General features: G+C 43.7%; 1 protein-coding gene and 1 long non-coding RNA gene across 12 annotated transcripts in view; one reads left to right on the top strand and one right to left on the bottom strand.

The window, feature by feature from the left end:
* Positions 1-233: 233 nt before the first annotated feature.
* Positions 234-24,328, top strand: LOC123619001 (uncharacterized). 2 transcript variants are annotated; one of them, XR_012504253.1, is made up of 4 exons: positions 234-1,386; positions 2,224-2,597; positions 12,906-14,019; positions 23,391-24,328. It is a non-coding gene; the product is annotated as an uncharacterized LOC123619001 (long non-coding RNA). The 2 variants fall into 2 exon arrangements; XR_012504252.1 differs by having other exon boundaries at positions 234-2,597.
* Positions 14,393-26,310, bottom strand: part of ZMYND11 (zinc finger MYND-type containing 11) — an 87,626-nt gene continuing 75,708 nt past the window's right edge. For all 10 annotated transcript variants that reach the window (XM_074358223.1, XM_074358225.1, XM_074358224.1 and 7 more), the window contains 5 exons: positions 24,327-24,534; positions 23,913-23,981; positions 22,849-23,121; positions 22,400-22,585; positions 14,393-16,680 (listed from right to left, as the gene is read on the bottom strand). In XM_074358223.1, coding sequence (XP_074214324.1) covers positions 16,558-16,680; positions 22,400-22,585; positions 22,849-23,121; positions 23,913-23,981; positions 24,327-24,534 — 859 coding nt within the window. In that variant the 3' untranslated portion in view covers positions 14,393-16,557. The remainder of the gene's footprint in view (positions 16,681-22,399; positions 22,586-22,848; positions 23,122-23,912; positions 23,982-24,326; positions 24,535-26,310) is intronic.

Consider the following 26,310-nt stretch of genomic DNA (forward strand, 5'->3'; position numbering starts at 1 on the left):
AAGAGGGGTTGAGACAAGGCGACCTCAAAGGCCTCACTTCCCTGCGCACACTGTTCTCCAGACTAATCTTCCAGCAGAATGTGACTGTGAGGCCAGCGACTCGTTTACCCGCCATGACCAGCCTGCCTCCAGGCGCAACAGCGGGCTGTGCGGGTAGGACCAGCTTGTGTACCCCTCACGGGGTGGGGGTGGGGGCGGGGGCGGGGGCGCCTCGGGGGTCAGGGCATCGCTCTGCCATCTACCCTGTCAGGCTGCTGGGGTCTCAAAAAGTCAAGGCGACAGGCCCAGCCCCTCCCTCCTCCCCGTGTGACGTCAGAGGAGGGGTTTCTGGCGTCCTGGCCCAAGCAGGATAACCCGGTGCTCCAATTTCCTGAAGTCGACACCAAAGTCCCCAGATTGCCCGGATTCTTTTTAAACAGAATCGTCCTTAGTGCCTGACTGATCGTCCGTCAGGAGAGGCCAGCACGTTTGCTCTTAGTTTCTAACTACCAAAAGCTGCGGGATGTGAGGAGAAACACTGCAGCAGCTATTTAGAGAACCCCTAGTTCTCTGTAATGTGAGTGATTAAACCCTCCATTTGGTCTGTTTAGAGTCCAAGTCAGATATTCAGCTGTTAACATGTTAATAGATGTTTTGTTCATCATGTGACAGGACGGCCTGCGGAGGACGGTTTACTGCAGGGAGGGCCTTCTCCCCGTGGCCACCTCTGTTTTCCAGACGTCTCTGTTCCAGGAAACATCCCAGCACCTGTTTGTCCGCGGAACAAGGATGGCAAGTCCATTTGGTGACCTTTAAGGAGCACCTGCTGTGTTGGCAGCACGTGACTAGGGAGGGGCGGGGGTCCAGGAGGCACGGGGCCTGATGGAGCTGGTGGTAGAAAGCGGGGGGTCTGGTGCCATCAGGAGCGCCACGCCTGAAGGAGGGAGGAAGCATCCCAGCCACTTGTGCACGCCCCCCACCGCTGACGGTCTGGGCTGCTGGGAAAACCCAAATCAGCATTTTGAAGACGATGTCACGTTTGGAACAGGTGATCCAGTCACGTGGTCCCAGCACGGACGTCACGCTTCCAGTCTTGTCCCTGCCCCCACCCCCGTCCGTGCCAGGCCACCACTTCTGCCAGTTGCTGCTGTGTTTCTGTGTGAACACAAGCCAGTTCGGACCTTCCCCTCCTTCTAACCCAAAGGAAGCCTGCCGTGTGCTCGGTTCTTCAACGGTTACCACAGAGAGTGGCTGTTTTCAAAAAGGCAGCGCAGTCTTCCCTCTGCCCTGACTCCATTCCTGTCAGTGGAACTTGGCCTTTTTCCATTCGCGTTTTGTTACAGCCAAGGCAGTGCATTCCCTGTGTGGGCAGGCGTGTCTGATGCACAGCCTTCCGGACGGGGTCTGGTGAGTCGGGAGCTGTGTCTGTCACTCGCGGGTGTGGCCAGGGCGTCCACGTCCATCTTTCACCTTCCCCAGCAGCTCTGCACCAATGGGAGTGTTGTTTTAATTTGTATTTATCTCCTTATACATAAGGTTGAGTATTCTTTTTAATATTTTGAAAGCTGTTTGTATTTCTTTTCCTGTGAACTATTTTTATTCATGTCCCTTAAACTACAAACTTGTCAGGAAATATTGTGAATGATTTTTAAGAGACCAAAAAAAAAAAAAAAAGATTATCGGATGTCCTGTCCAGCTCACCTGTCCAGGTTCTCTGCCTTTTACTGGCTTCGAGCTACTTTGCAATCTGTCAGCTGCAGAAAGCTGACAGTAATACGAGTTGTTCTTGCCCGCAGGAGTGCGGGTTGTCCCCCTGTGGGCAGACCTCTTTCCCTCCGCTGGTAACTTCGCCTCAGAGTTCCTTGTTCTCTGTGTCTGGGGTGTTCTTAGAACCCTCCTCTGCACCAGCTGTGACGCCCCGTCTCCTCCCTGGGGGCGGAGTGTGGGCTTCGGCGCGTGTCTGCGGTGTGTCTGTCTGGGAGTCGTGCTGGCTGTGCCTCTGGCTTTGTCCGCTCCCTCTTGACGGCTGTGACTTCTGGTGAGGGAGATCGGCCCTTTGCGACGCTCTGAGGTGTGTCTTCCCGTCCTGCCCCTCTTCCTCACGCTTGCTTGTTTGCCGTGCTGAGCTCTTGCGAGCGTTTTCATTTTCACGTGGCTGAATTTATCCCCCTTGTGTGGCTCTCGAGACTGCCTGGTTTGGGCACACGTGGCTTTTCTTGCTTAGCCGAGCTTTCCGTCTCTCAGCAGATTTCCGGGGCCTGAGACGAGTGAGGGCCTGAGAGCGTCATTCTGGTGTGTGTGTCGCACCGGGTTCTGGCACTTTCCTTGTCCTACTTAATAGTGCCAGCCCAGAGAAGATTCTGCTTTGACCTCTGATTGTGCATAAAACTATTTGTTTTAAAAAACTCTCATGGGACCATCTCAAGCAGAATTCTTTGGGGAGAAAGGATGTGGGAAGAGAAGTATCGCCAAGTGCAGACGTGTCAGAGCCGAGTCTGAAGGTCACTCCTGGCTTCACTACAGCGTGTCCCACATTCCGAGGCCTGTGGACGTGGTTCCTGGTGAACGGACTGAACAGAAATCACAAGATTTAGTCTGGAAGCAAACAAACGGAGAAGGTATGTGTTGTCTTCCTAGTCCAACAGCAGATACGTGGTTGCTGGAATTACTAAGAAATTGTAAGAATTATAGCTTAATCTTAATCTTTATGATCTTTCTAAAAATGAGCTAGAACAGGGTGGGTTGTCTTTCTGTTGTTGTTGTTAAGCAGAGAATGTACAACTGTTTTGTCTAAACCTCATCTGACCCACTTCTGAGACCTCACTCACTGAAAAGACTTGGTTCGAAGGAGAGCTTGGTCCAAACCAGTTACAGAATCAGTCCGTCCAGGTCACGTGCAGTCTCTCCTGGACAAGAATACTGCGTCTTTGATCTAACCCCTGCCCCTCCTGCTCGTCCTCTGCAGAGTTTCTAGAGCATGGGGAGCATGTCTTCTGCAGGTGGATAAAGGTGAGGGGGCCCTGGGATCCACGCAGTGACCTTTGTCTTCAGGCCTCTCGGCGGGGTTCCTTGTTGCCTGGTCTCTGGATGTCCCCCGGGACTTCCAGCTCAGAGTTTTGAGCAACAGGAACTCAGGGTCTGTTCTCGTGGCGTTTCTCTCTCGTGACTGGTGCCACGTCGGATGTCTCTGGCGTCTGACCACATTTTTTTATTTATTCAATTGCCGATGGGCATTTGGGTTGCTTACATGTTTGGTGACCATGGGTATACAAATACCTCTTCAAGACTCTGCTTTCAATTCTTTTGGGTATATGCCCCAAAGGGGAATTTCTGGGTCATTTGAAAATTCTGTTTTTCACTTTTTTGGGGAACCGCCCTACTGTTTTGCACAGCAGCTGCACCATTTTACGTTCCTACAAACAGTGCACAAGGGTTCCAGTTTTCCCATGTCCTCACCAACATGTTTTCTGTTGTGATGGTAGCCGTTCTGTTGGGTGAAAGGTTGTATCTCAGTTTTGAGATGCATTTCCCCAGCAATTAATGACGTTGAGCATCTTTTCATGTGATTTGGATAGTTGTGCGTCTTCACTGGAGAAGGGCCTGTTCAAGGACTTTGCCCAGTTTTGAATTGGGCTGTCTGGTTTTTTTACCGTCGGGCTTTAGGAGCTCTCTGTGTGTTCTGAATATTAACCCTTTACCAGATACCCGGTTTACAAACATGTTCCCCCTCCTGTGGGTTCTGCTGCCTTTTTACTCTGTAGGTAGTATCTCTCAATGCACAAAATTTAATAATTTTCATGGAGCGAAGTTTTTCTATTTTTTCTTTTGTTGCCTGTGCCTTTGGTGTCATATCCAAGAAATCACTTCCAAATCCAATGTCATGAAGCTTTTTGCCCTGTGTTTTCTTCTAAGGCTTACATTGAGGATCTGATCCATTTTAAGTTAATTTTTGTATATGATTTTGATAACGCTCCAGCTTCATTCTTTTGCAGTGTGGATATCCTTTTCTAGCACCATTTGTTAAAAAAAAAAAAAGCTATCCTTTCTGCCTTCAGTGGTCTTGGAACCCTTTTCAAAAATCATTTGAAAGTATATGCTGGAGAATGTTTCTGGGCCCTCTATTCTATTCCTATGCCAGTACCATGTTGTTTTGATTATTGTAACTTTGTAGTAAGTTTTAAAATCCGGAAGTATTCATCCTTCACCTTTAATCCTCTTTTTCAAGATTGTTTTTGCTATCTGGGGTCCCTTAAGATTTAAAAAATTTTAGGATTCATATCTTTGGAATTTGGATAGGTATCGCGTTGGATCTCTAGCTCACTTTGAGCACAGTGAAAACTATAAAGCATTGCTGGAGGAAACTAAACAAAAATGCTTCCTGTGTTCATCGGTCCAAAGGCAGCATTGCTGAGGTGGCGATGCTCTTGTTGCTGGTGGAGTGCTCTGTGTGTGACTGTTAGACCTGGTTGCTTCATTGTGTAGCTCAAGGGCGCCGTTTCCTGACTTAGGTTCCATCTGGTTGCTCTCTCCATGGCTGTGAGTGGGGTGCTGGCGTCTCCAGCTGTCACTGCAGAGCTGTCTATTTCTCCTTTCATTTCTGTCAGTGTTTCTTCCTATACTTTTATGGTCTGTAATTGGGTGCATACGTGTTCATAACTGTTGTATATTCCTGCTGTATTGAACCTTTTACTAATATATAGTGTCCTTTTTTGGTCTCTTGTAACCATTTTCGATTTAAAGTTCTAGAACATGTGCGCAGCTGCCTGCCACATGGCTAGAGGAGTAGCTGTTAGGTGCTAACAGCAGAGGTGGACTGAGATTACATGCAGTTTACCACTCAGACCTTCCCTTCGAAGCTGCAAGCCTTCAGTAGACTTCAGGGATCACGACAGGTACGTTAGGCGGATCCTGTCAGTGCAGTTGTGGTCTAGGTGGGGAGGCAGTTTTATGACGCTTTCTGTTCTGCCATCTTCCTAGAACTCTTTCTTTTAATTTATTGTGCATTCTGGTTACACTTTATTTTTTTAAAGTTTGAGAGATTGATGTTTGGTATACATGCATGTACACGTGTGCATACATGTATATTACATATATACACACATGTGATTCGCATTAAAACGTATTTAAGATGTGAGCTAGACTTTTCTCAGATGCCAGTGTGGCGGTGAATGCTTATCTGTGCATTTCTGTGGAATGATATCCTAAGGAAACTGGTGGCAGTGGTTGCCTCTGATAATGAGAACTAAATGGCTGGGCTGCTCTCAGTGAGTCACCTTTTTAACTGTTTGACTTCTGTATCAGTTTTAAAACTAAAGAAGAGAAAAACAATGAAACAAAAAGCTGGTTCTTTGAAAATTTGATCAGTCAAATCCTTAAGCCTCTAGCCTTTTCCTCTAATTAAGGAAGAAAGTGAGAAGACATAAATTACCAATATCAGAAATAAAAGAGGACCACAGACCTCATGGATCATAAAAGCATAATAAAGGAATACTGTGAACAACTTCATGCCCACAAATTTGATAACCTAGACAAAATGGACCAGTCCTTTGAAAGATACCATCTGCCAGAAGTCACCCAAGAAGAATCAGATGGTCTGAGTTGACCTGTATCTGTTAAAGAATTTGAATCAATAACTAATATCTTTTCAAAATAGAAAGCACCAGGCTCAGACGAGGTCGCTGTTGGATTCTACCAGGTATGTCCAAGGAAGAAGTTACACACATTCTCTATAATATCTCTCAGAGGACAGAAGTGAAAGGAGTACTTCCTAACTCATTCTTCCCAGTACTGGTACGAAGCCTGTGTTCCCCTCGTGCCAAAATCAGACAAAGACTTTATTGGGAAAGAAAACTACAAACCAGTATCTTTCATGAACATCGATGCAAAAATCCTTAAGAAAACCCTAGCAAGTCAAATCTGAAATAGTACAGAAGAACCCTACACCACGGCCAAGCGAGGGTTATCCCACGTAGGCAAGACTGCCTCAGTGCTTAAAAATCAGTGCAATGCATTCCATCAGCAGAACGAAAAAGAAAAAGTCATATCCTGTCGTTAGATGCACAGAAAGCTTACAGCAAAATTCAACATCCATTCATTATAAAAACTCTTAGGAAACTAAGAGCAGAGGATAATTTCTTCAACTTGATAGAGAACACTTAACAAAAACCCTACAGCTAAAATCATGCTTCATGGTGAGAAACTCAAATCTTTGCCACTAAGATTAGGCACATGCAGAGATATCCTCTCTCACCACTCCTTTTCAACACTGTATTGGAAGTCCTTGCTGATGCACTGTGGCAAGAAAAGGAAATAAAAGTATAGATTAGGAAGGAAGACATAAAACTGCTTTGTTCAGAGATGACATAATCATCTATGTAGAAAATCCAAAAGAATCAATGAAACAACTCCTGGATCTAATAAGTGATTATTGCAGGTCTGCAGGATACAAGGTTGACATACAAAAGTCAGTCAGTTTCTTATACACCAGCAATAAACAAGCGGAACTTGAAATTGAAACCACGGTGTCATTTACTGTAGCACACCCCAAACGAAATAGGTTTAGGCCTGAAACACGCAGAAGAGCCATATGAGGGAAACCGCAAAGCGCTGACGGACAAAATCAAAGAAGTGATAAGTGGAAGGACGTTCCATGACACGGGTCGGAAGACAGTGAAGCAGGATGTCAGCTCTTCACACCTCGATCCAAAAAAAGACTCAATCCCAGCAAATGATTTTGTAGATACTGACAAACTGATTCCGAAGTTTCCATGGAGAAGCAAAAGACCCAGAAGAGCCAACGCAGCGTTGAAGGAGGAGAGCAAATTTGGAGGACTGATGCACCGTAACTTCGAGATTTACTATAAAGCATGTGGTGTGGTACTGGCGAAAGAACAGACAGTAGGTCAGTGGAGCAGAATAGGTCCTCGTAGATGTAGCCAAGTGACGTTTTACAAAGGAACGAAAGCAACACAGGGGAGCAAAGACATTCTCTGCAGCCGTGATGCGGAAACAACTGGGCACCCACGTGCAAGAAAGGGATCTAGACACGGACTCCACACTCATCTTTAAAATCAGCTCAAAATGCTCTCACACCAGAGTGTGAAATACAAAACTGTGAGATCCTAAAAGTAACATAGGAGAAGACGTAGACGATACACTTAGGTACAACATTAAAGACATGATCCATGAAAAAAGTAATCGATAAGCTGGACTTCATTAAAACTAAAAGTATCTGCTCCGTGAAAGACTTTGTCAGGAGAATGAGATGACAAGCCACAGACGGGGAGGAAATATTTGCAAAAGACACATCTGGTAAAGGGCTGTTATCCAAAGTATACAAAGATTTTTTAAAAATCAACAATAAGAAAATGAACAATCCAATTAAAAAACAGGCCAGAGAACTGATTAGATGTCCCACCGAAGAAGTCGTACAGATGGCAGTGAAGCACTTAGAAAGGTGCTCCACATCATATGTCATCAGGGAAATGCAAATTAAAACAGCAACGAGGTAACACTACGCACCTTAATGAGAATGGCCAAAATCCAAAGCACTGATAACACGAAATATCAGCGAGAATGCAGGGCAGCAAAACTTCTCATATGTTGCTGGTGGGGATGCAAAATGATGCAGCCACTTTGGAAGACATTTTGGCATTTTCTTACAAAACAAAAAGTACTGTTACCATACAATTCAACAGTCACATTCCTTGGTGTTTATCCAAAGGAAAATTTATGTCCACACAGAAACCTACACACAGATGTTGGTAGCACAGTTGCCGAAACTTTGAATCAACCAAGATGTCCTTCAGTAGGTGAGTGGGTAAATAAACTGAAGTATATCCAGACAATGGACTATTATTCAGGCTAAAGAAATAAGCCATCAAAGCATGAGAATCGTGGAGGAACCTTAAATGCTCCATTGCCGAGTGGAAGAAGCCAGTCAAAAAAAGCTAACTACTGCGTGACTCCACCAATAAGACATTCTGGAAAAGGCAAAACTGTGGAGACAATTAAAAGATTAGTGGCTGCCAGCGGTGGTGGGGAGAGATGCCTGGAAAGAGCACAGAGGACGTTTAGGTTACCCCATCTGTTGGCATACAGTTGTTCACGATAGCTTCATGATCCTTATCAGTTGTAACCTCTCCTCTTTCATTTTTTATTTATTTGAGTATTTTTTTCTTTTTTCTTAATCTCACTGAAGATTTGTAAATTTTATCTTTTCAGAAAACCAGCTCTTGGTTTCATTGATTTTTTTCTATTATTTTTCTTCTTTCTGTTTCATTTATTACTGCTCTGATTTTTGTTATTGCCTTCTTTCTGCTAAATTTGGGCTTTATTATTTTTGTTTTCTAGTTCCTTGAGGTGCAAAGTTAGGTTGTTTATTTGAGATCGTTCTATTTTTTTACTATACACATTTATTGGTATAGAATTTCCTCTCTGAACTGTATTTGCAGCATCCCACAGGTTTTGGTGTTTTGTTTCCATTTTCATTTATTTGGAGATATCTTCTCACTTCTCTTCTGATTTCTTCTTTGACCCACTGGTGATTCTGGAGTGTGTGAATTTCCACATATCTGTAGATATTTCTGCTCTCCTCTGTTGTTGGTGTCTAGTTTCATACTGTTGTGCTTGGAAAAGATAACTTAGCATGATTTCCGTCTTAAATTTGCGAAGACTTGTTTTGGGTCATATCTTATGATCTGTCCTGGGGAATGCTCTGTGTGCAGTTGAGAAAAATGTGTGTTCTGCTTCTGCTGGACGGAATGTCTATAAATGTCTGTTAGTCCAGTTTGGCCTAATGTATGGTTTAAGCTCGATGTCTTCTGGTTGATTTTCTGTCTGGAGTATCTGTCAATTGCCGACTGTGGGGTATTGGATCCCCCTGCTATTACTGTATTGTTTTCTATCTTTTTCCTGCAGATCTGCTGCTATTTGCTTAATATACGCAGGTGCTCTGATGTTGGGAGCATCTATATTTCATAGCTGTTTTTATCCTCCTGATGACTTGACCCCCTTATCATCAAAGTATGGCTTTCTTTGTTTCCTACTGTTGTTTTGGCCTGAAGTCTGTTGTGTCTGGTAGAAGCACCGCGATCCCTGATCTCTTCTGCTTCCCACTTGTGTGCAGTGTCTTTTCCCACCCTTCACTTTGAGTTTATGTGGCTCTTTTAGTCAGCATATAGTCTGGTCTTTTTTTTTTTTTTTTTTCAATCCAGTCAGCCAGTCTGTAACTTTTGATTGGTGAATTCAATCATTTACTTTTAGCATCATTACTGATACTTAATGCCACCTTGTTAGTTTTTTCTGGTTGTTTTGCATTTCTTTATTATTTATTATTATTATTATTCTTTATTATTCCTTTTCCCTCTGTTTCTCCATACAGAGATCTGTAAATCTGTGATTTTTTTGTGGTAGTGCTCTCTGTCTCCCCTCCCTGCTTGTCATGTGCTCTAGGTTTTTGCTTTGCGGTGACCATGAGCCTTACATAAGACTTCTCATAGATGAAACAGTCCTCTTTAAGCTCACAGCAACATAACTTCGATCACCGACAGAATCTGTGCTTGTTGGCCTCCCCCTGTTCTGTGAGCCGTTACTCACCTCTCTCTATACTGCGCAGGCAGCAGCGAATTGTAGTAGCTGCGGTCGTTCCTAATACCTTCCCTTTGACTCTTACACTGTAGTTAAATGATTAGCATGCCTTCCTATTACAAGTTAGAGTTTTGTGAGTCCGACTATGTGTCTGCCTTACCAAGTGTGTTGTATATTTTCATGTCACAGATTAGTGTCCTTTCATTTCAGCTTGAAGAACTCCTTTCAGCATTTCCTGAAAGGCAGGTCTAGGGTAATGAACTCCCTCTGCCTTTGTTTGTCTAGGAAGATACTTATTTTCCTTCAAATCTGAGGGATAACTTTGCCTGAGTGAGCGTTTTCAGCTGGGGGGCTCCTCCCCCCAGTGCTTTGACTGTGCCATTGCACTCCCTCCTGGCCAGCAGGGTTTCTGCCGAGGAGTTTGCTGATAGACTGATGGGGATCCCTTTGTAGGTTACCATCTTTTTTCCCTTTGGCTTCTCTTGGAAGTATTTCTTCTTTGATTTTTGACAGTTTTTAAATAATGTGTCTTGGAGAGGTCTTTCTACGTGGGGATAATAGGGTGATGTACTAGCTTTGTGAATTTGGATATCCAGCACCTGCCCCCCAGGTTTGAGAAATCCTCAACTATTGTTTCTGTAAATAAACTTTCTGCCCCTTCTCTCTCCCCACCTTCTGGAGCCCTAATTATCCTACCTGTCCTTTCGCTGGAACCCTGTGTATCACAGGGGCTTCTTCACTCTTCCTCTTGGTTCTCCCCTAAGCTGGGCTGTCTCAGAGTCTCTGTCCTCTGACGCTCGCGCTCTGTCTCCATGTGCTCTACTCTGCTGTGTTTTTCATTTCATTCATTGAGTTTTTCAGCTCCAGAATTTCTGCTTGGTTCTGTTTTATGATTTCTATTTCTTTGGTAAATGTCTCGGTTTGAACCAGCATTTTTCTTTTCATGATTTCATGGAATTGTCTTTCTGAGTTTCTTGCAGCTTGTTGCTTTTCTTCAAAACAGCTATTTTGAATTCTTTATCAACTAGATCTCAAAATCCATGCCATTACGTTTGGCTACTGGAGAATTATTACCATCTTTGGATGATGACATGGCTCCTTGATTTTTCGCGTTCCTTGTAGTTTTGTGTTCTGCTGTTGCATTTGTCCCTGAATCTTTGCCAGTTGCCTTCAGCTGGGGTCTTCTGTTTGTGGGTATTGTTACTAACTCTGCCTTTGTCTGGGCACACTTGTTCCGCTCTTCTTGTTCCCTCTTGTGGTAGACTTTTAAAGCGTTTCTGTCCTTTCTGGTTCCTACAGGCTCACCAGACGGGCTACTGGAAACCACTTCTGTGTTTTCCAGAAGGGGGTGCTACAGCTCTAGTTCCCCATTTCTCCCTCACTCACACGCCCTGACCTGTTCTCTGATCACACTGTCTGCTGCAGCTTTCTCTTGCTGGGCACTCGGCAGCACGCACAAGATGCGGACTGCAGGGTGGGAGGAGGTGTGAGCTTCGCTCTCAGGGCACTGGGATGCCCGGGGACCTGGTCCCAGGAGTGGCACTCCCGGAGGCTCCTGGGTGGACTTCTTGCTGGGTGCAGTTAGCAGGAACTACATTACCCTGCAATGACCTTCAGTATTTTTATCTGCCTCTTTCTTATCTCTTCCCTCTTGTCAGTCATGGAGGTCCTGCGTCAGTACTTGGTGCTCCTGAAGGGAAACGGGTTCTCCAGCTGCTTCCCACACCACTGTGTGGCTAGGGTCTCATTCACTGTTCTCCTGTCTCCTGTGAAAGAGGTCACCACTGCCAGATAGATCCGCTGTACGCAGTGATTCCTGGCTCAGGGGGTCGGGTGGGGGAGGTGTGGCACTGGGAGTCCTCCTGACCGTCTGCACTGCATGCAAACCTTTTCCCTCTCCAGAAGGTTCACTCTGGAATATCCCCTGGGGGAGGCTGGATTTCTGCCATCTCTCTATCTTCTGTGGGTTTCTGCCCAGGTCAGCACTCTCCAGGTTTTTCCCAACCGCGGCCAGAGGGCTGGGCAAGTTCATTGCCCCCTGGGTTCCACAGCCTGTATCAAGGTCTGCCTGACCATTACTGGACGCAGAAGTGGGCAAGACCCCTCACAGGCTCTGGGCACATGGCAGCAACCCCAGAGGCACTTTTGTTCATGGATGGAAGGCCGATTCCTTGTTGAAAAAGGACAAGAGGGGGAAAACCTCACACCGCCATGATGCTGGTGTGTTCCACCATCACTTGTATGTCCGTCTTGGCCTAAAAGTGATTTCCCTCAGTGTTTCCCTTCTCCCGTTCACTGACACGGCTCTCAAGAGAAGTCTCCTTCAGCCTTCACTTCTTCATCATCTGTCGTGTGCACCAAGCCTTGTCCCCTCAGCCCTGGTGCCAGTTACCCTCATGCTCTCCTGGCATCACCCCATTCCTGCTTCCTTAACCATGTCAGATCTCTCTCCGTGCTTGAAAAAAACTACTCTCCTGTAACCCTTAACCCTACAGACCTCTCTAGCCAAGACTTTTTTCTTTTATAACTCCTTTTCCTGGTTTTAAAAGTTATGTTCATAGTAAAAATATAAACGAGAAAAATCAATCATCCCAAATCGACATTGGGTCCACTGGATTGCCCTTCTTCTCTAGCTGACTCCTGCTCACCTTTCAAGGTTCAGCTTCCATACAGGTTTTTAAGCCTTCCCTAATCTTTCCCCTCCTGTGTATGCTTTCTCTGTATCCTATAGTCCTGTATTCTTCCTTCATTGCACCCACCTCTGGGTTATAACTAAAGTTGCACTGATTTGATTGGCGCCCTCACTAGACTGTAAGCTACAGGAAGACACAGGAAATGTGTCTGTTCTCATTTTCATGCACTCAGCACCTAACATGCTGTGGGAGCTCAAGTGTTTGTTAAATGAATGAAGAAGTTAATGCTCACACTGTGCCTTCTAAATTTACTTAGCTGTCGATACGTTCAGTGACACTGTCCTGCCCCTGGAGGGTAGGGATTGTTTCTTATCACTGCAGGACCTCATTAAGCCACTGACGGTCTTCATGGGGCTGCAGAAGAGGACATGTGATGTCAGGGACCTGGCTCTTGACTCTCAGTAGCTCTGGGTCTCAGCTTTCTCCCCGGTGTGAGGTTATGCAGTTGGACTGGGTCAAAGTTTTCAAACTGCCCTGTGGAGCCACAGGGATCCTTAGGGCCCCTTCCCAGGGCTGCACAATTGAAATGTCAGTTTAGAGCTTGTTGACTTGAAGCTCTCAAATCTCAGACTCTGAAACAGACCAAGAGCCTACCCTCAGAGAGGTCAAATTCTGGCAAAAAAAAAATGATTTTTTTCTTATCAGCTCCTAGGTATCAGCTGGCCCTCTAATACACATGTGATGAATGAGTCCTGACTGCAGGTGGGATGCTGGTGGGGGCAGTTACTTGGACAAAGCTCATCGTCAGGTTGCTCTGTCCAGTGTGGGTGTCATCAGCCACACGTAAGTGAAAAGTCCAAACGGAGATGGGCAGAAAGCAGGAAGCACACACTGGATTTGAAGACTTGTTACAAAACAGGAATGTAAAATATCTCTTTAAATATTGAAATAATATTCTCGATATATTAAAGTAGGATATATTATTATAATTAATTTAATTGGTCCCTTTTTAATATGATTTACTACTTACTATGTTTTTATTAGATAGTATTTAATGGTTTTTATTTAATTTTATCTAACTTATTTGATTTTGTTCTGTTTAGCATTAAATGTTTATTAGATACTTAGTGGTTTAATATTTAATATGGTGACTAGAAAATCTTACATAATGTATATGCTTCTCATATATAGTCACCCAATAGCACTGTTTTTATAGTTTATAATTTAGCGTGGTAGTAATTATTCTTTTGTGATTAACATATCCTATAAGACCTTGCCTCAGGTGTAACCCCTGTCCAGCAGGAGTTTATGAGAAACAGCAGAATCACCAGTTCCATCCGGCCCAGACCTTCCAAGTCAGATCATGCATTTTAAGTAGATCTCGGGCGACCTGTGTGCACATGAACGTTTGAGGCTCTGATCAGGTCACAGTGACAGGACTTTCCTTATCTATCTTATTTTTGCTTCTCTAAATCCCGCTGGATCATGTGGCCTTAACCTGAGGGGCCTGGATCCTTCTGGGGGTGAGAAGTCTACAGGTGGGCCCCAGGAACCTGTCAAACACTTACACTTTATGCGTGTCTATGTGCTTCTCAAGAAAGGGTCTGTTGTTTTTCCTTTGAAAGGATGGCCTCACAGCAACACTTGGGAACTTGTTAGCAATGAAAGTCCTAGGGGTGGGATGCAGCAGGGTCCTAACCAGCTCTCCGGAGGTCCTGACGTCGGACGTGTGCGGGCCACTGGATCAGGGGTGAAGGCAGAGAAGACGTCGCTACTGCGCTGTGGCCTGGTCAGGAGGGCGACACTGGCCTGAGTCGAGGTTGGTTGGCATCACGTGAACTGGTTGGGCAAGTGAGTGACACAGGGTGGGATGATGTACTGAAATTGACAATACTGATGAATTTCAAATGTTTATTGAGTAATTTTGTCTGTATGTTAGCTTAGCATAAGGGTTAAGAAAACAGTCTTTGTAGTTCAAACAAACCTGATTTTTTTGACGACTGGTAAAAGTAAATTCAACTTAAATAACTGTTTAAGTGAACCAGTTATTTTCAGTGAATTATTCAACACACTGGTTTTATATGAACAGTCGCCAGTGGACAGGCCACAGGAAGTGTGCGGTCACTGTGTAAGAGAGTTGTGTTTGGTTTGGTCTAGAGAAATGGACTAAATCAACAGTTTTTTAAAGCCAGTTTTTTTTTTTTTAAATACATTTATTAACCAATGTTAACACATTAAATGAATCTATATATTGCTAGTCAGAGCAGCTTACAAAATGCCAGAATGCATCGTAGCACTGGACAGCCACAATGAGTAATTACAATGTGCAGAGTGGCTAAGCTCAACACGTTGGTATCGCTTTATGATTTGCAGAAAATTTATAATAATGATTCCTAAAACAATCAATTGTAATTTTACCTAAAACTTTTACAAAACCAGGCCACAATCTCTTTTTTTAATTTTGTTTTTTTTTTAACACACAGTTTTCACGCTGTAGTAACTTGGAAATGTGCAACCGTGTCAACGGAGACAAAAAAAGCCAAAGTAACACGAATCTTACTTTCATGCAGCTATCGGTAAATAGTACACACTCTGGAATGATTTTACACCAAAAATATTTCCACAATAACTTGCTCTCATAGGGGTGGATCGAAGTTTTAAAACTTGGAAAACAATCAGAGAAGGTAAGCGTTCTTGGTTACGACATCTCAATCAGACCACGGCACCATGGCAACACTGACTAATCACAGGGCGACAAGGCGGGAGCGGCGAGAACGCCAAGTCCCTGTGTGACTCAGGGAGGGTGTGACATGGGGGCTGCCGCGAAGTCCCTGCAGCCACCAGGCGGCAGCTTGTCGATTGACTTGTGTCACCACCATCTTGCAACAGCATCAGAGCTGGGTGGGTGATTATTTCACAGAAGACCTAGTTACATTTTATCTTTAGAGTGACCCTGACAAACCTGGAGAAAACTTTTTAAAAGGTTTTTCTCCTGATTCTTTCACTTCCACTGTGTGTAATTGCTTTAATAAATATCAAAGGTCTAAATAAATATTTACAAATTATTTCTCTAACCTTAAAAAATAACTAAATGATAAATGGGAATTTGACTTGGTCTAAGGTCAGTCTTTGAAAAAACATAAATTGTGAGTTTTCTTTTAAAAAAAGTAATTTAAGTTTTCCTGGCTGTATTTTATATATCTATGTATAAAAAAAATCATTATTCAACTATCGATCCATTCCTATTGGTAATGCTTCTTAATCCAGACATTTCGCAAAATACAGACTTTTTACAAATCACGGCATCTTTAATACAAGAAAATTAACATGCATTATTCTTCATTCTGTGTACAGTGATGGAGTCCATTAGTAGGCAATGAGCCATTACTACAAACAACGGCTTCTGTGAAACTTAAGTGCTTTCTTTCCTCTTAGTATTAACTTACAATATGCGAGGTGACACCAGATAACAGGCGATCAGACGACACTCGGGGAGGGAAGGGGAGCACTGAAGAAATTTGTTTGCCTCATCGATAATTTCACGTATTGATAAAGGTGGCTTTTGGCTTTTTTATTTTTGTTGTTTATTCTGTTACAAGCACTCATGTTAGGACAAAGATGAAATGTGCAAACTTTAAAATTTAAATATTTTTTCTCTAAGATCCAGCTCAGTAAAAGATTACCCCAGTTCCCTGCAATTTAAAACTACAAGATCAAAGCTAATAATTTGTTATAAAAGTTATATATTGAAAAGAAATAATGAAAAACACAATTGGGAAATATTTCAGAAAAAATATGCAGGACTAGCACCTGCTGTGTCAACCCTGTTCCCTAAATTCAATCACATACCCACTGGCATAACCAACAGATAATGCCTTTAAACAGTAACGTAAGCTGAACAAAACCAGCTCAACAAGGTTAAGAAATAAATTTCACATCAAGGTAGTATGTTTTACTTCTGAAACAGTTCTGTAGTTCTTACATTCAGATCTATTTTAAATGTTTCTTTGTTAAACTCACTCGTATTCACCTGTTGTTTTTTTAAAGATCTGTTGTTTAAAGGTTAAAATCTCTGTAAAACCTAAAAATGTTTTAAAATTTGCTGAAAATGCAACAAACTCTCAATTAAAATTTATTTAAAATAATACCCTCCACTGATGTTACTTTTACCCCCTGAAAAACTCCAGAGGAGCATTAACAAAAGATTTAAACTACTGTGCAAAATTTCTTCACGAAAAGTGTTTAAAGGCTGGTGCAAAATGGGAAGCAAATTCTAAACAATTTTGGCTTCTTGGAAACAAAAACCGCTGTGTCTGAGAAGAATAACCGTCAGTGATTCTCCAGGAAGAACCAGCCTTCATCTTTTCCGGCGACAGGTGCGCTTGTGTTCCGCGTGCCAGTGCTCCTGCTGGCACTTGATGGAGCAGTAGGACGTGTTCCAGCAGCAGTGGTACATGGCCTCCTCCTCACAGTTGTAGCACTGCAGACGAGAAACCGTGACCCGCGTTAGATGGGAGGAAACGCACAGGAAACTGGCTACAATCGTGGACTTTGGATGTTGTGTGTTTACAGATCTTTCTGGCTTAACCTTCAATTCATATCACCAAGACACCAGAGTACGGATGGCAGGAAACAGCACACAGCCATTGGTGAGCAAACGTGGTACCACATCAACTTTTTTCATCTCTACTGGGTCATTCCCATCAGCACACACAAGTAACTTCTATTTTATTAAAATAGAGAAGATGGCAGAGCAGGAAGCACCAGGAATCTGTCTTCCCACCTGGACAACAACTCTATTGTAGAATCTGTCTGAAATAACTATTTTGGAACTCTGAAGTCTATTGAAGGCTTGCAACTTTCAGCAGGAGGCTTGAACAGTAAATTATGGTTAATTTTGGTCAGTTCCAGCTCTGAGGACAGGGACAGCCACCCATCCTCACGCTTAGCCCCAGGCTCCTGCGTGGTGCAACGCGCCCGGTGGGCAGCAAGGATTCTGTCCTGCTGCCGGCTGCTTCTGACCACACGCAGGGGCAGCCACTGCTGTTGCACCTCCCTCACGGCCCGCAAGCCCCTCCTCCTCCAGCCAAAGTGATGTCCAGAAGAGTTAAAGGCCCAGGGCCCTTCTAGGGCCCCTTCTGCAAGCCAGACATTCAAAACCAACTGCATATATGGGGAAAATTAGGAAGTGAAATGTATATGCCCAAGGAAAGACTCAGAGAAGACCTAAGACGGCATTTAATTTACACCGTAAAGAAAAATAAAAGAGCAAACTAGGCAAAGGGGGAGAAAATGAGCTGTAGTAACCCTGTTACTAGAATCAAACGTCCAGTGTTCAACATCAAAAACATCACAAGGCACACAGAGGCAGGAAGGCATGACCATTCAAAGGAAAAAAAATCAGCAGAATCTGTCCATGAAAAAGACATCCTGGCAGATATACTAGATGAAGACTTTTAAACAACTATTGAAGAAGCTCAAAGAAATAAAGGATGATGTGGAGAGAGTCAAGAAAACAATGTTATGAACAAAATGGAAATACCAGTAAGAAGCAGAAACAAAAAGAAAACCTGTTAACTGAGGTGAAAAACTGCAGGGACTCAAAGGCAGGTTTGAGCAGGCACAAGACAGGACAATGAAATTCAACACGTCAGGGAAAAGACTGAAGAAAAGCCAACAGCTAAAGGGACCTGTGCGACACCATCCCAAGGACCAAGCTGTGCCCCGAGGGAGCCCCGGCAGGAGACGCGAGCAAAGAGTAGCGAGAACACTACGACCATAAACACTCAAGAGGCTCAAAAAACTCCGAGCACGATAAACTCTGAGAGCCCCCCCCCCCAGACGTGCTGTCTACAAACCACCGGGACTCATGGGAGCGGCCACGCACACCACGCACACCACGCACACAGGACCGTCAGTAACCATCAGCACGTGTCAGAGACTCTGGGGCAGACGTCAGAGGGCCCATACAGCCGAAGTGCTAAAAGGAAAAGGAAACTCTCGGCCTTGGAGAATCAAAAGTGAGGAAGAAAACTTTAAAATCCCAGATAAACAAAGCTGCGGGACCACTGGACCTGCCACAGAGGAAGTGCTCGAGGCGGTCCTGCAGGGGAGGCGGAGGCGGAGCTGGAAGGAGCTCGGTCAAGGCGCGCACGTGGGCAGTTACAGAGCCGGTGTCAAGCCAACAACGGCTCGTAACTGCACGTTCAGTTTCTTGCATGATTTAAGAAACTAACAGATTTAAAGGAAAAAGTCGTTACTAGCTTTTATACTATTACTGTAAAGTAGCTTGTAACCCCAAATCTTTTTTTCTACACAGAAAGTAATTTTTAATTTATGTTTTTGGGTACACAGTGAATGACGACGTAATTTCACGGCATCACCAGTAAAGGAGCAGAGATTTTATGTGTTGCTGACGTTAAACGGCTATAAATTCAAATTAGTCTCATAAATTTAGGATGTTAAATATAGTCCCCATGGTAACCACAAAGAAAAAAGCAATAGAATATAAACAAAAGGAAAGGAAGTTAAACATTTCACTACCAAAAAGTCAACTAAACACAAAAGAAGACTAGAACGTATGAGATGAGGGACAAAAATGGTGTAGGGCGTGTGGAGAACAAAAACCACAACGACAGCAGTCAGTCCCCTGGCCAGTAACTACTGCGAACTTACAGACTAAACTCTCCAGCCAAAGACACAGACTGACAGACTGGATAAAAATACACACATCGAGGACATGCTGTCTAACAGAGGGGGGACACATGTGAATCTGGACTGTCTGGACACGGGGAGGAAAAGGTAAGAGGGTAAAAGCTGAGGTTTCAAGCTGAGCTGGCACAAGAGTGATGGGATCAAAAAGACACCGCAGCGAGGATGCACAGGCAAGGAGGGTGAGGCCGTGCTGGATGTGAGCCCTCAGAATGGGTCTGTTCAGACAGGTGAGTTCTGCAGACAGTTCTGCAGACAGGCCTACACAGACCTAGACCTGACGGCTGATGGTAAGAGTCCTGGGCGTGGGACCCGGGGAAACAGCCTACGTTTCGTACCTAAAATTCTACCCTCTAAGTGCACGTGCTGTGCTTTCTTATCTACTGAAATTACTTTTATATTTCTTGTGATCCTCTGTCAACAACTGCAGCTTCAGTGAAGTTACTATTTACAAAGTGTGGATGGCATGTTTTAATTCTGGAAATAACTGGAATGAGTCAGATCTGGGTTTGGATCTGGGCTTGCGTTAACTGGTCATGTGAGTTTAGACCAAGCTTATGTAACTTCTTAGTTTCCTTATTTTTCAATAACACTTTGGGCAGCACTATCCTGTTACTTACGCGTTCGCTTTGTATTTCTTCCTTTCTTTGTGGATGTATTTAAAGGGTGTGTCTTTCTTCCTATGTTCCTCTTGGCTGTATGCCACCTTAACATCTATCTTTTTGGCATCTGACATAGCTACACACACTCTGTCCTTCAGTACCGTGCTATTTCTTACAATACTGCAAGGTTTAATTATAATACAAGAATAATTCTAAATCTGTCACTAGTCTACTAGAAATTAGAGTAGAAGTAGCTTAGGAGGGTGAGTCCCAGCTCTGCCAAGTCGGTTTCTAGTCACTCTGTTTAATCTCATTAGCCTCAAATTCCTCATCTAAAAAACCGGGATATAAATCAAGCAGTATAGTTTGGCTTTAAAACAGATACCAAGATCAATGGAACAGAATAGAGAGCCCAGAAATACACCCACACGGATATGGTCAATGACTTCATGACAAAGGAGCCAAGAATATGCAGTGGGGAAAGGGCAGTCTCTCCAGTGACTGACACTGGGAAAACCTGGGCAGTGACATGCAAAGGAGTGAAGCGGGACCACTGTCTTACACCACAGGCAAAATCAACTCAAAGTAGATTACAGACCTGAGACTCTCAAACGCCTAGAAGAAAACAGTAGATGAGCTCCTAGACACTGGTCTTGGCAATGATGTTCTTTCTATTTGACACCAAACGCAAAGGCCACAAAAGTAAAAGTAAACAAGTGGAATTACATCAAACTAAAAAGCTTTTGCACAGCAAAGAAAACCATCAACAAAATAAAAAGACAACCTACGAATGGGAAAAAATATTTGCAAACCACACATCCAGTAAGGAGTTAATACCAAAATACATAACGAACTCACACAACTCGAGAAAAAAACCCAAACAACACAATTAAAAATAAGTAAGTGGGTGGGGGGCAGGATAGATTAGGCGCATAGGGTTAACACGCACACGCTACTGTATCGAAGACAGATAAACAAGAAGGGTTTACTGTAGAGCACAGGGAACTATACTCAGTATCTTGTAATAACCTATAATGAAGAATACACACACACACACACACACACACACACACATATAACCGAATCACTTTTTTGTGCAACTGAAACTAACACAGTATTGTAAATCAACTATACTTCAACAAAATTTTTTAAAAACAGGCAAAGGACCTAAATATTTTTCCAAAGAATGTCAACAGACACACATGAATGGCTCAACACCACTAACAATCAGGGAAACGCACACCAAAATCCCAACGAGACACCTCACACCTGTCAGAATGAACATCATCAAAGACAAGTGTCGGCGAGGATGTGAAGGGAACGAAGCCTCCTACACTGTTGATGGGAATGTAAATTTGTGCAGCCACTATGGAAACCAGTGTGGAGATTCCTCAAAAAATTAAAATTACAACACCCATGTACGATCCAGCAATTCCACTTCTGGGTATTTTCCCAAAGGAAATGGGAACAGGGACCCTCCTGTTCACTGCAGCATATTTACAACAGCCAAGACAAGCAAACACAACCTGAGTGTCCATCAGTGGATGAATGGATTAAGATGTGGCGTGTCTGTGTGTGTACGTGTATTCATTACTACACACACACACACACACACACACACACACACGATGGACGGTTATTCAGTCACGCGGTGGAAGGAAATCCTGCCGTGTGTGACACCATGGATGGACCCTGAGGAATCATGCTGGGTGAGGCAGGTCAGAGAAAGACCAAAACCACATGGTATCATTTATGTGTGGAATCAAACAGACACGTATAATAATACCAACTTCAGCTATTTCACAAATGGAAAGAAAGACGTTACAAAAAGCAGTGTAATTATCACAGCCCCCTCTTCCCATTTCCTTGATTCGTTGGTAAATTTACGGCCACTTCTTAAGTCCAGCTGTTACGATTCCTCTTACCTTTGCGGGACGCAGAATTACAGACTTGGTGTCAGGGCGCTGCTGGTTACCACCTCGAGAACACATTAATTCCCATCCAGCGATATTTATATTTCATTACTCATCTGTTTCTCCTTCTAAGTTTTCTTCTTCTAAATTATATCTAAGTTTCTCTTTCCTCCTTGTCAAATCTTTATCACAATCTTTATGTTTACTTCCCTCACAAAACATTTACTTCACATGTATTTAAAGACATTTCAGAATGTAGTCTGGATCAAATGAAGACTCACAAAAGTTCACACAGTAATTCATTAAAATTAAAACCAAGTTAAGAGCTTTGGGGAAGAAAACTTTTTTCCCCGCCAATTAACTGAGATGTGTGGAGAATGTCTGCTCAGAAGCTGCTAAAACAGGTAGGAGACAAGAGTCACAAACAGAATGTAATAAAAAACGAACTATTTGTCAGTGTTTAAGTGAAGTTAAAGACCAGTAAGATGTTACTGCTATGAAGTAAAAGTAATTGATTTCTTTAATAGAATCTAATGCATAAATGTTAAACGCAGTAAAATCTAAAAAACGCTTAATTTGCTATTACGATACTTAACGTTTACGATTTTACAAGTTAGATATCACCACCAGGAGTTACTAGCAGAAGTCAGGGCCAAACCAGCTTTTCCAAATAAAACACTTGCGTAGAAGGGAAGACACGAATCAGTGGTACTAAGTGTGTTCTGTCCTGAAGTATCAGCACCTTAATTTAACAAAATAATCCCGAGCGATACTTGTCATGTGGGACCTGGAGATGAGAGATTACAGGGCCTTCGATAAAATTTTTAAAAGTTAGTGACAGTTGACAATTTCACATTAGATCTTATTTCAGGAATAATTTCTGCACATGCCATATATATCTTTCTGAATTAATTTTCATCATACCCATGTTATTGTTTCAGAAATCAGATTCTAAGAAAACAGTGTTACTTACCCACTGCTTCTTCTTGGTCTGAGAAATCAGCTGTTTGTGCTGTGTTGCCAGCTTCTTGATTTCTTCCACAAATTCTTCTTTACACTTTTCCTTTACTTGCTTACATTTTCTGTCCATCTCACCCTGCATATTGGCTACAGCTTTATTTACAGCTTGTCTTTTTTCTTCTTCCATTTCGGAACGCAGCTGAAATGAAAAAAAAAAATAACCCACAATGTCAGCTCATAATTTACACAGAACACCAAGCAAAAGCCTTCATACACAGTTTCTACCTGAACGGTAGAAACCTCTTCCCTCCATTTCATTAAGGGCTATAAAAATAGGTGAGCAAAGTACGGCTACTGATGAAAACAGAGACACTTTATTGCCTGTCTGGTTTTAGAGAGCTGGAGGCCCTCCCACTCATCAGGCCGGCACACGCGGTGGCGCTGGCCGCGGGGCTGCATTACCTTCTCCAGGGCCTCTCGTACAACACGTTCCGTTTCCCGCTTGTGATCAGACTTCATTCGGTCTTTAAAGTCATTGAAAATTTTGGTGTATTTGTCGTGGCACGTGCTCTGACACACTCCGTCACTGGTGGTCTGCGTGCTTCGATGCAGCATTCTTGGTGAAGAGGCACTTAACTTCTTGGTCTGGGTTGACACGGAAACTTTTTCGATGGGCTGAGGCATCGTGGGGATTTCCTGGCTGGAACTTACTGCTTCCGTTTCAGGCTCTGGTTCCTGAAGGGTAAAGAAAGTGCCACAGAATTTCCTAGTTCAAGAGCAAGCTCTGCGAGGAGAAGGATGGACTGATACACGTAGACAGCCACGCAGCAAACTGCTGTTCACAAACCATGTTAGAGAATGGAAAATTGTTCTGTGTGTTTTACAATTAAAAATAAATTAAAAAAACTTTTAAACATGCAGCTATTAGGTATAATAATTCTAAACAGGAACTTCATTTACAATTTCATTACATACTAATACTGTGGTTTTTTCTTTTAATATAGACCAGAGGAGAAAACTTATCATATGAAATCACCATCAACTTACCGTCACTTCTTTGGAGGAGAGTCATTAACAAACGCCCTAAACCCCTTCTCGCCGAGTGTGTGTCTGGACCACAAATTCACACCTGCTTTAAAATATGCAGGGACTACACAGTTTTAAAAGGCTGAGCTTAGCCATAGTTTCTTTCAGTTTTTAAATGCTGGCCTCATTGGTTTATTGGATAAAGACTTTATTTTTTAATAATGCTATGAGAAAATATCAAGAGTTGGAGGAAACGCGGCCAAGCGTCCTCCCCTTTAGCCAGACGAGGTCCGTGCTGCTTCGCGGATAAGGAGACCCCTCCCCCCACGCGTGTTACTCTGGTGATGTGACAGTGGGGGCGCTGCGCCCAGCTTGGTTGCTATTGTTCGACCAATGGCAACGCGCTTCGAAAGCACCTGTCAGGAGCACTGCCTTGACCACAGCTGTGAAAACACTTCCTGGTCAACTGCCACCTGGACGCGTCAAGGCGGCCGACTCACTTCTTTTTTGGGCTCCACACTCTGATTACGCCGTCCTTTCTTTGCTCTCGGTTCTTGAGTGACCTTCAGCTGTGGGCATGACAAAGGTGACAGCACGTTACTCCAGACCCTATGAAACACTGCTTCACCCCCGCGTGAGGAGCGAGCACTGTGCCCTCTGCATTAGCTCCTTCAAGACCGCGTGCTTGGCCTTCACGGGATGAGTCCTCAGGCCGAGGGCTAGAGAGAGCGAACGAGCCGGCAGGGTCGGGGTCAGGGTCGGGGGAGGCTCGTCTGTTTACTGGAGCTGGTTTGGTCTCTTTCGCAGAGCACTTCACAAATGTTACGTGAAAGGAAGAATAAAGCAAGGCGCGTGTGCTGACGCGGGCTCCTGCAGGACAGCGCCTGACAGGTGGTTTGCAGGGCACCACTCACCTGCTCGTTACTGGTGGAGGAGATACTGGACTCCGCCTCCTCCTCCCCTCGGTCCTCGTTCTTGGACTTCCAGAACCTCCCTTCACGGAGGAAACGCTGGTGCAGCTCCAGCTCGTCACAAGCCTTCTTCCAGCCCATGCTGCGCTTCACATGCAGCCGGTGAACGTTGACCGTGATGTCCTGTATGTTTTCAGAAGGAATCCAGGCCCTGTGAGCAGCGTTGAAAGGGGTAGTTAGAAACTTCCAAAATGGTAGAAACCCTACCTATTGTAAAGTACAACTTGTGGTCTGAATAAAAACTTACCAAGTAGAAAAGAGGTGAGGTGACTTTTGTTTTTCACGCATCAAAGCAAAGTTCTCAGAATTGGAGTAATTCACAAGTCCTTTAAAAAGTGTTTCATCTCTCTTATTGTTTTGAACACTGTCAGCTATTCAAAATCTAGCTATTTGCATGTTAGAACCACAGAATCATTAGAAAATGCCCAGAAATTTTCATGAGACCCTTATATGTAAAACAAGGGCCCCTGACCACCACGCAGTGAGTGTGTTTACATTACAGCCCTGTTCATCTGACGAGCAGCGGTTAATGAATGGAAACGTGTTTGTTCCATTCAGTGATCAAGCAGGAGCACACGGTTGATCTAAAACCGTATTTGGTTCTACAGGGGAGAAGCCAGAATTTCAAGAGAATTCTCCTGGGTGCTAATCACCTGACTGCCTTAGGTTAGCATCCAGCTGGAAGGCTGCACCAACCAGACTGAGGCTGACCGTGTGCCTGTTGTTCGACCAATGGCAATGCAAAGCACAACAGTGCAGGGGACCTATGACTTTTCCTGCCTCACGTGATAGCTGGAGGAGACGTTGCCGTGTCCAGGTGGCAGCCGATGGGATTACGTAAGCTATGAATTAGTAGCTGGAACCTAGTGATGGCACTCGCTGTGCCTAATTATTAGGCTGGCATTTCCACGAATACGGCCACTGCGCAACCAAGACCCAGTGATAAGACAGTGCAGCGTACAGTCGGTGAATCCGGAGAGGAAGCAGGTTTCATTTGGTTGTGAGTGGTCACAAGGTTTCATTCGGGCTTGGTTTTGATGGGACCTTATGAGGGGAGGACTTCCAACAGAAGGAAAGTCACAGGTGAGACAGGAGCTGTGAGGATGCATGAGCCACAGTGAGTGAGACATTTCCTGGAGCAGAGGATACAAGCTGGGGTGCAGCTCTAAGAATGCACAGATTTACGTCTCAGTCTTCTGCTTAGATGTACACGATATCCGAGTCCTCACTCTTGGCCTGTAACTACGGGGTTTCAGAAGTACTAGGTCTATGACTGTTCTGAAGGAATCTCAGAGACCCTGGCACGTAAGCCTAAGCCATAATGTCGACTTCTAACTTGCTTGTACAAACTAAGCCGTCTGCTCCAGAATTTAAAAGCACAAGTTAAATATATAATAACCTAGTTGTATGTAATGATAGATGAAATGTTAAGTTTTAACTGCCATGTGAATATTTATAAATATTACATCAACGTGTCTCACCTGACAGCGCTTTACTAGAGACCAAAGTAAACGCACTTGGAAAGAGTGCAGATGAAATTCTGCCTGTGGAAGAGTTCCTTGCCATTAAACCTTGTATTTATATTTACTCTTCCAGTCAACAAACATTTACTGAGCGCTATTAGGTATCAGTCAATCAATAAAAGTATTAAAGCACTTTTTAAATGCAGTGTGTTTTGAGAGAGATTTCAGTTATAAACACTGCTGACTATGTGGAACAAACTTGTGACTCAGGAGAATATTTTTTCCTCATCTATTTACCACTTGGATATGGTAAAAATTGATTCACATCTGTTCTCAGCATGAGACTTAATTAAGTCTCAGGCAATTCATAAATACATTCCTGTTCTCTTTTAATCATTTCTGTTACCATAGATAATCAGATTTCAGTTTGAAGGAGTAACACTGGGTATGAAATCTGAGATCCA

The sequence above is a fragment of the Camelus bactrianus genome, chromosome 35 (assembly GCF_048773025.1).
Source record: "Camelus bactrianus isolate YW-2024 breed Bactrian camel chromosome 35, ASM4877302v1, whole genome shotgun sequence".
Taxonomy (NCBI): Eukaryota; Metazoa; Chordata; class Mammalia; order Artiodactyla; family Camelidae; genus Camelus; species Camelus bactrianus.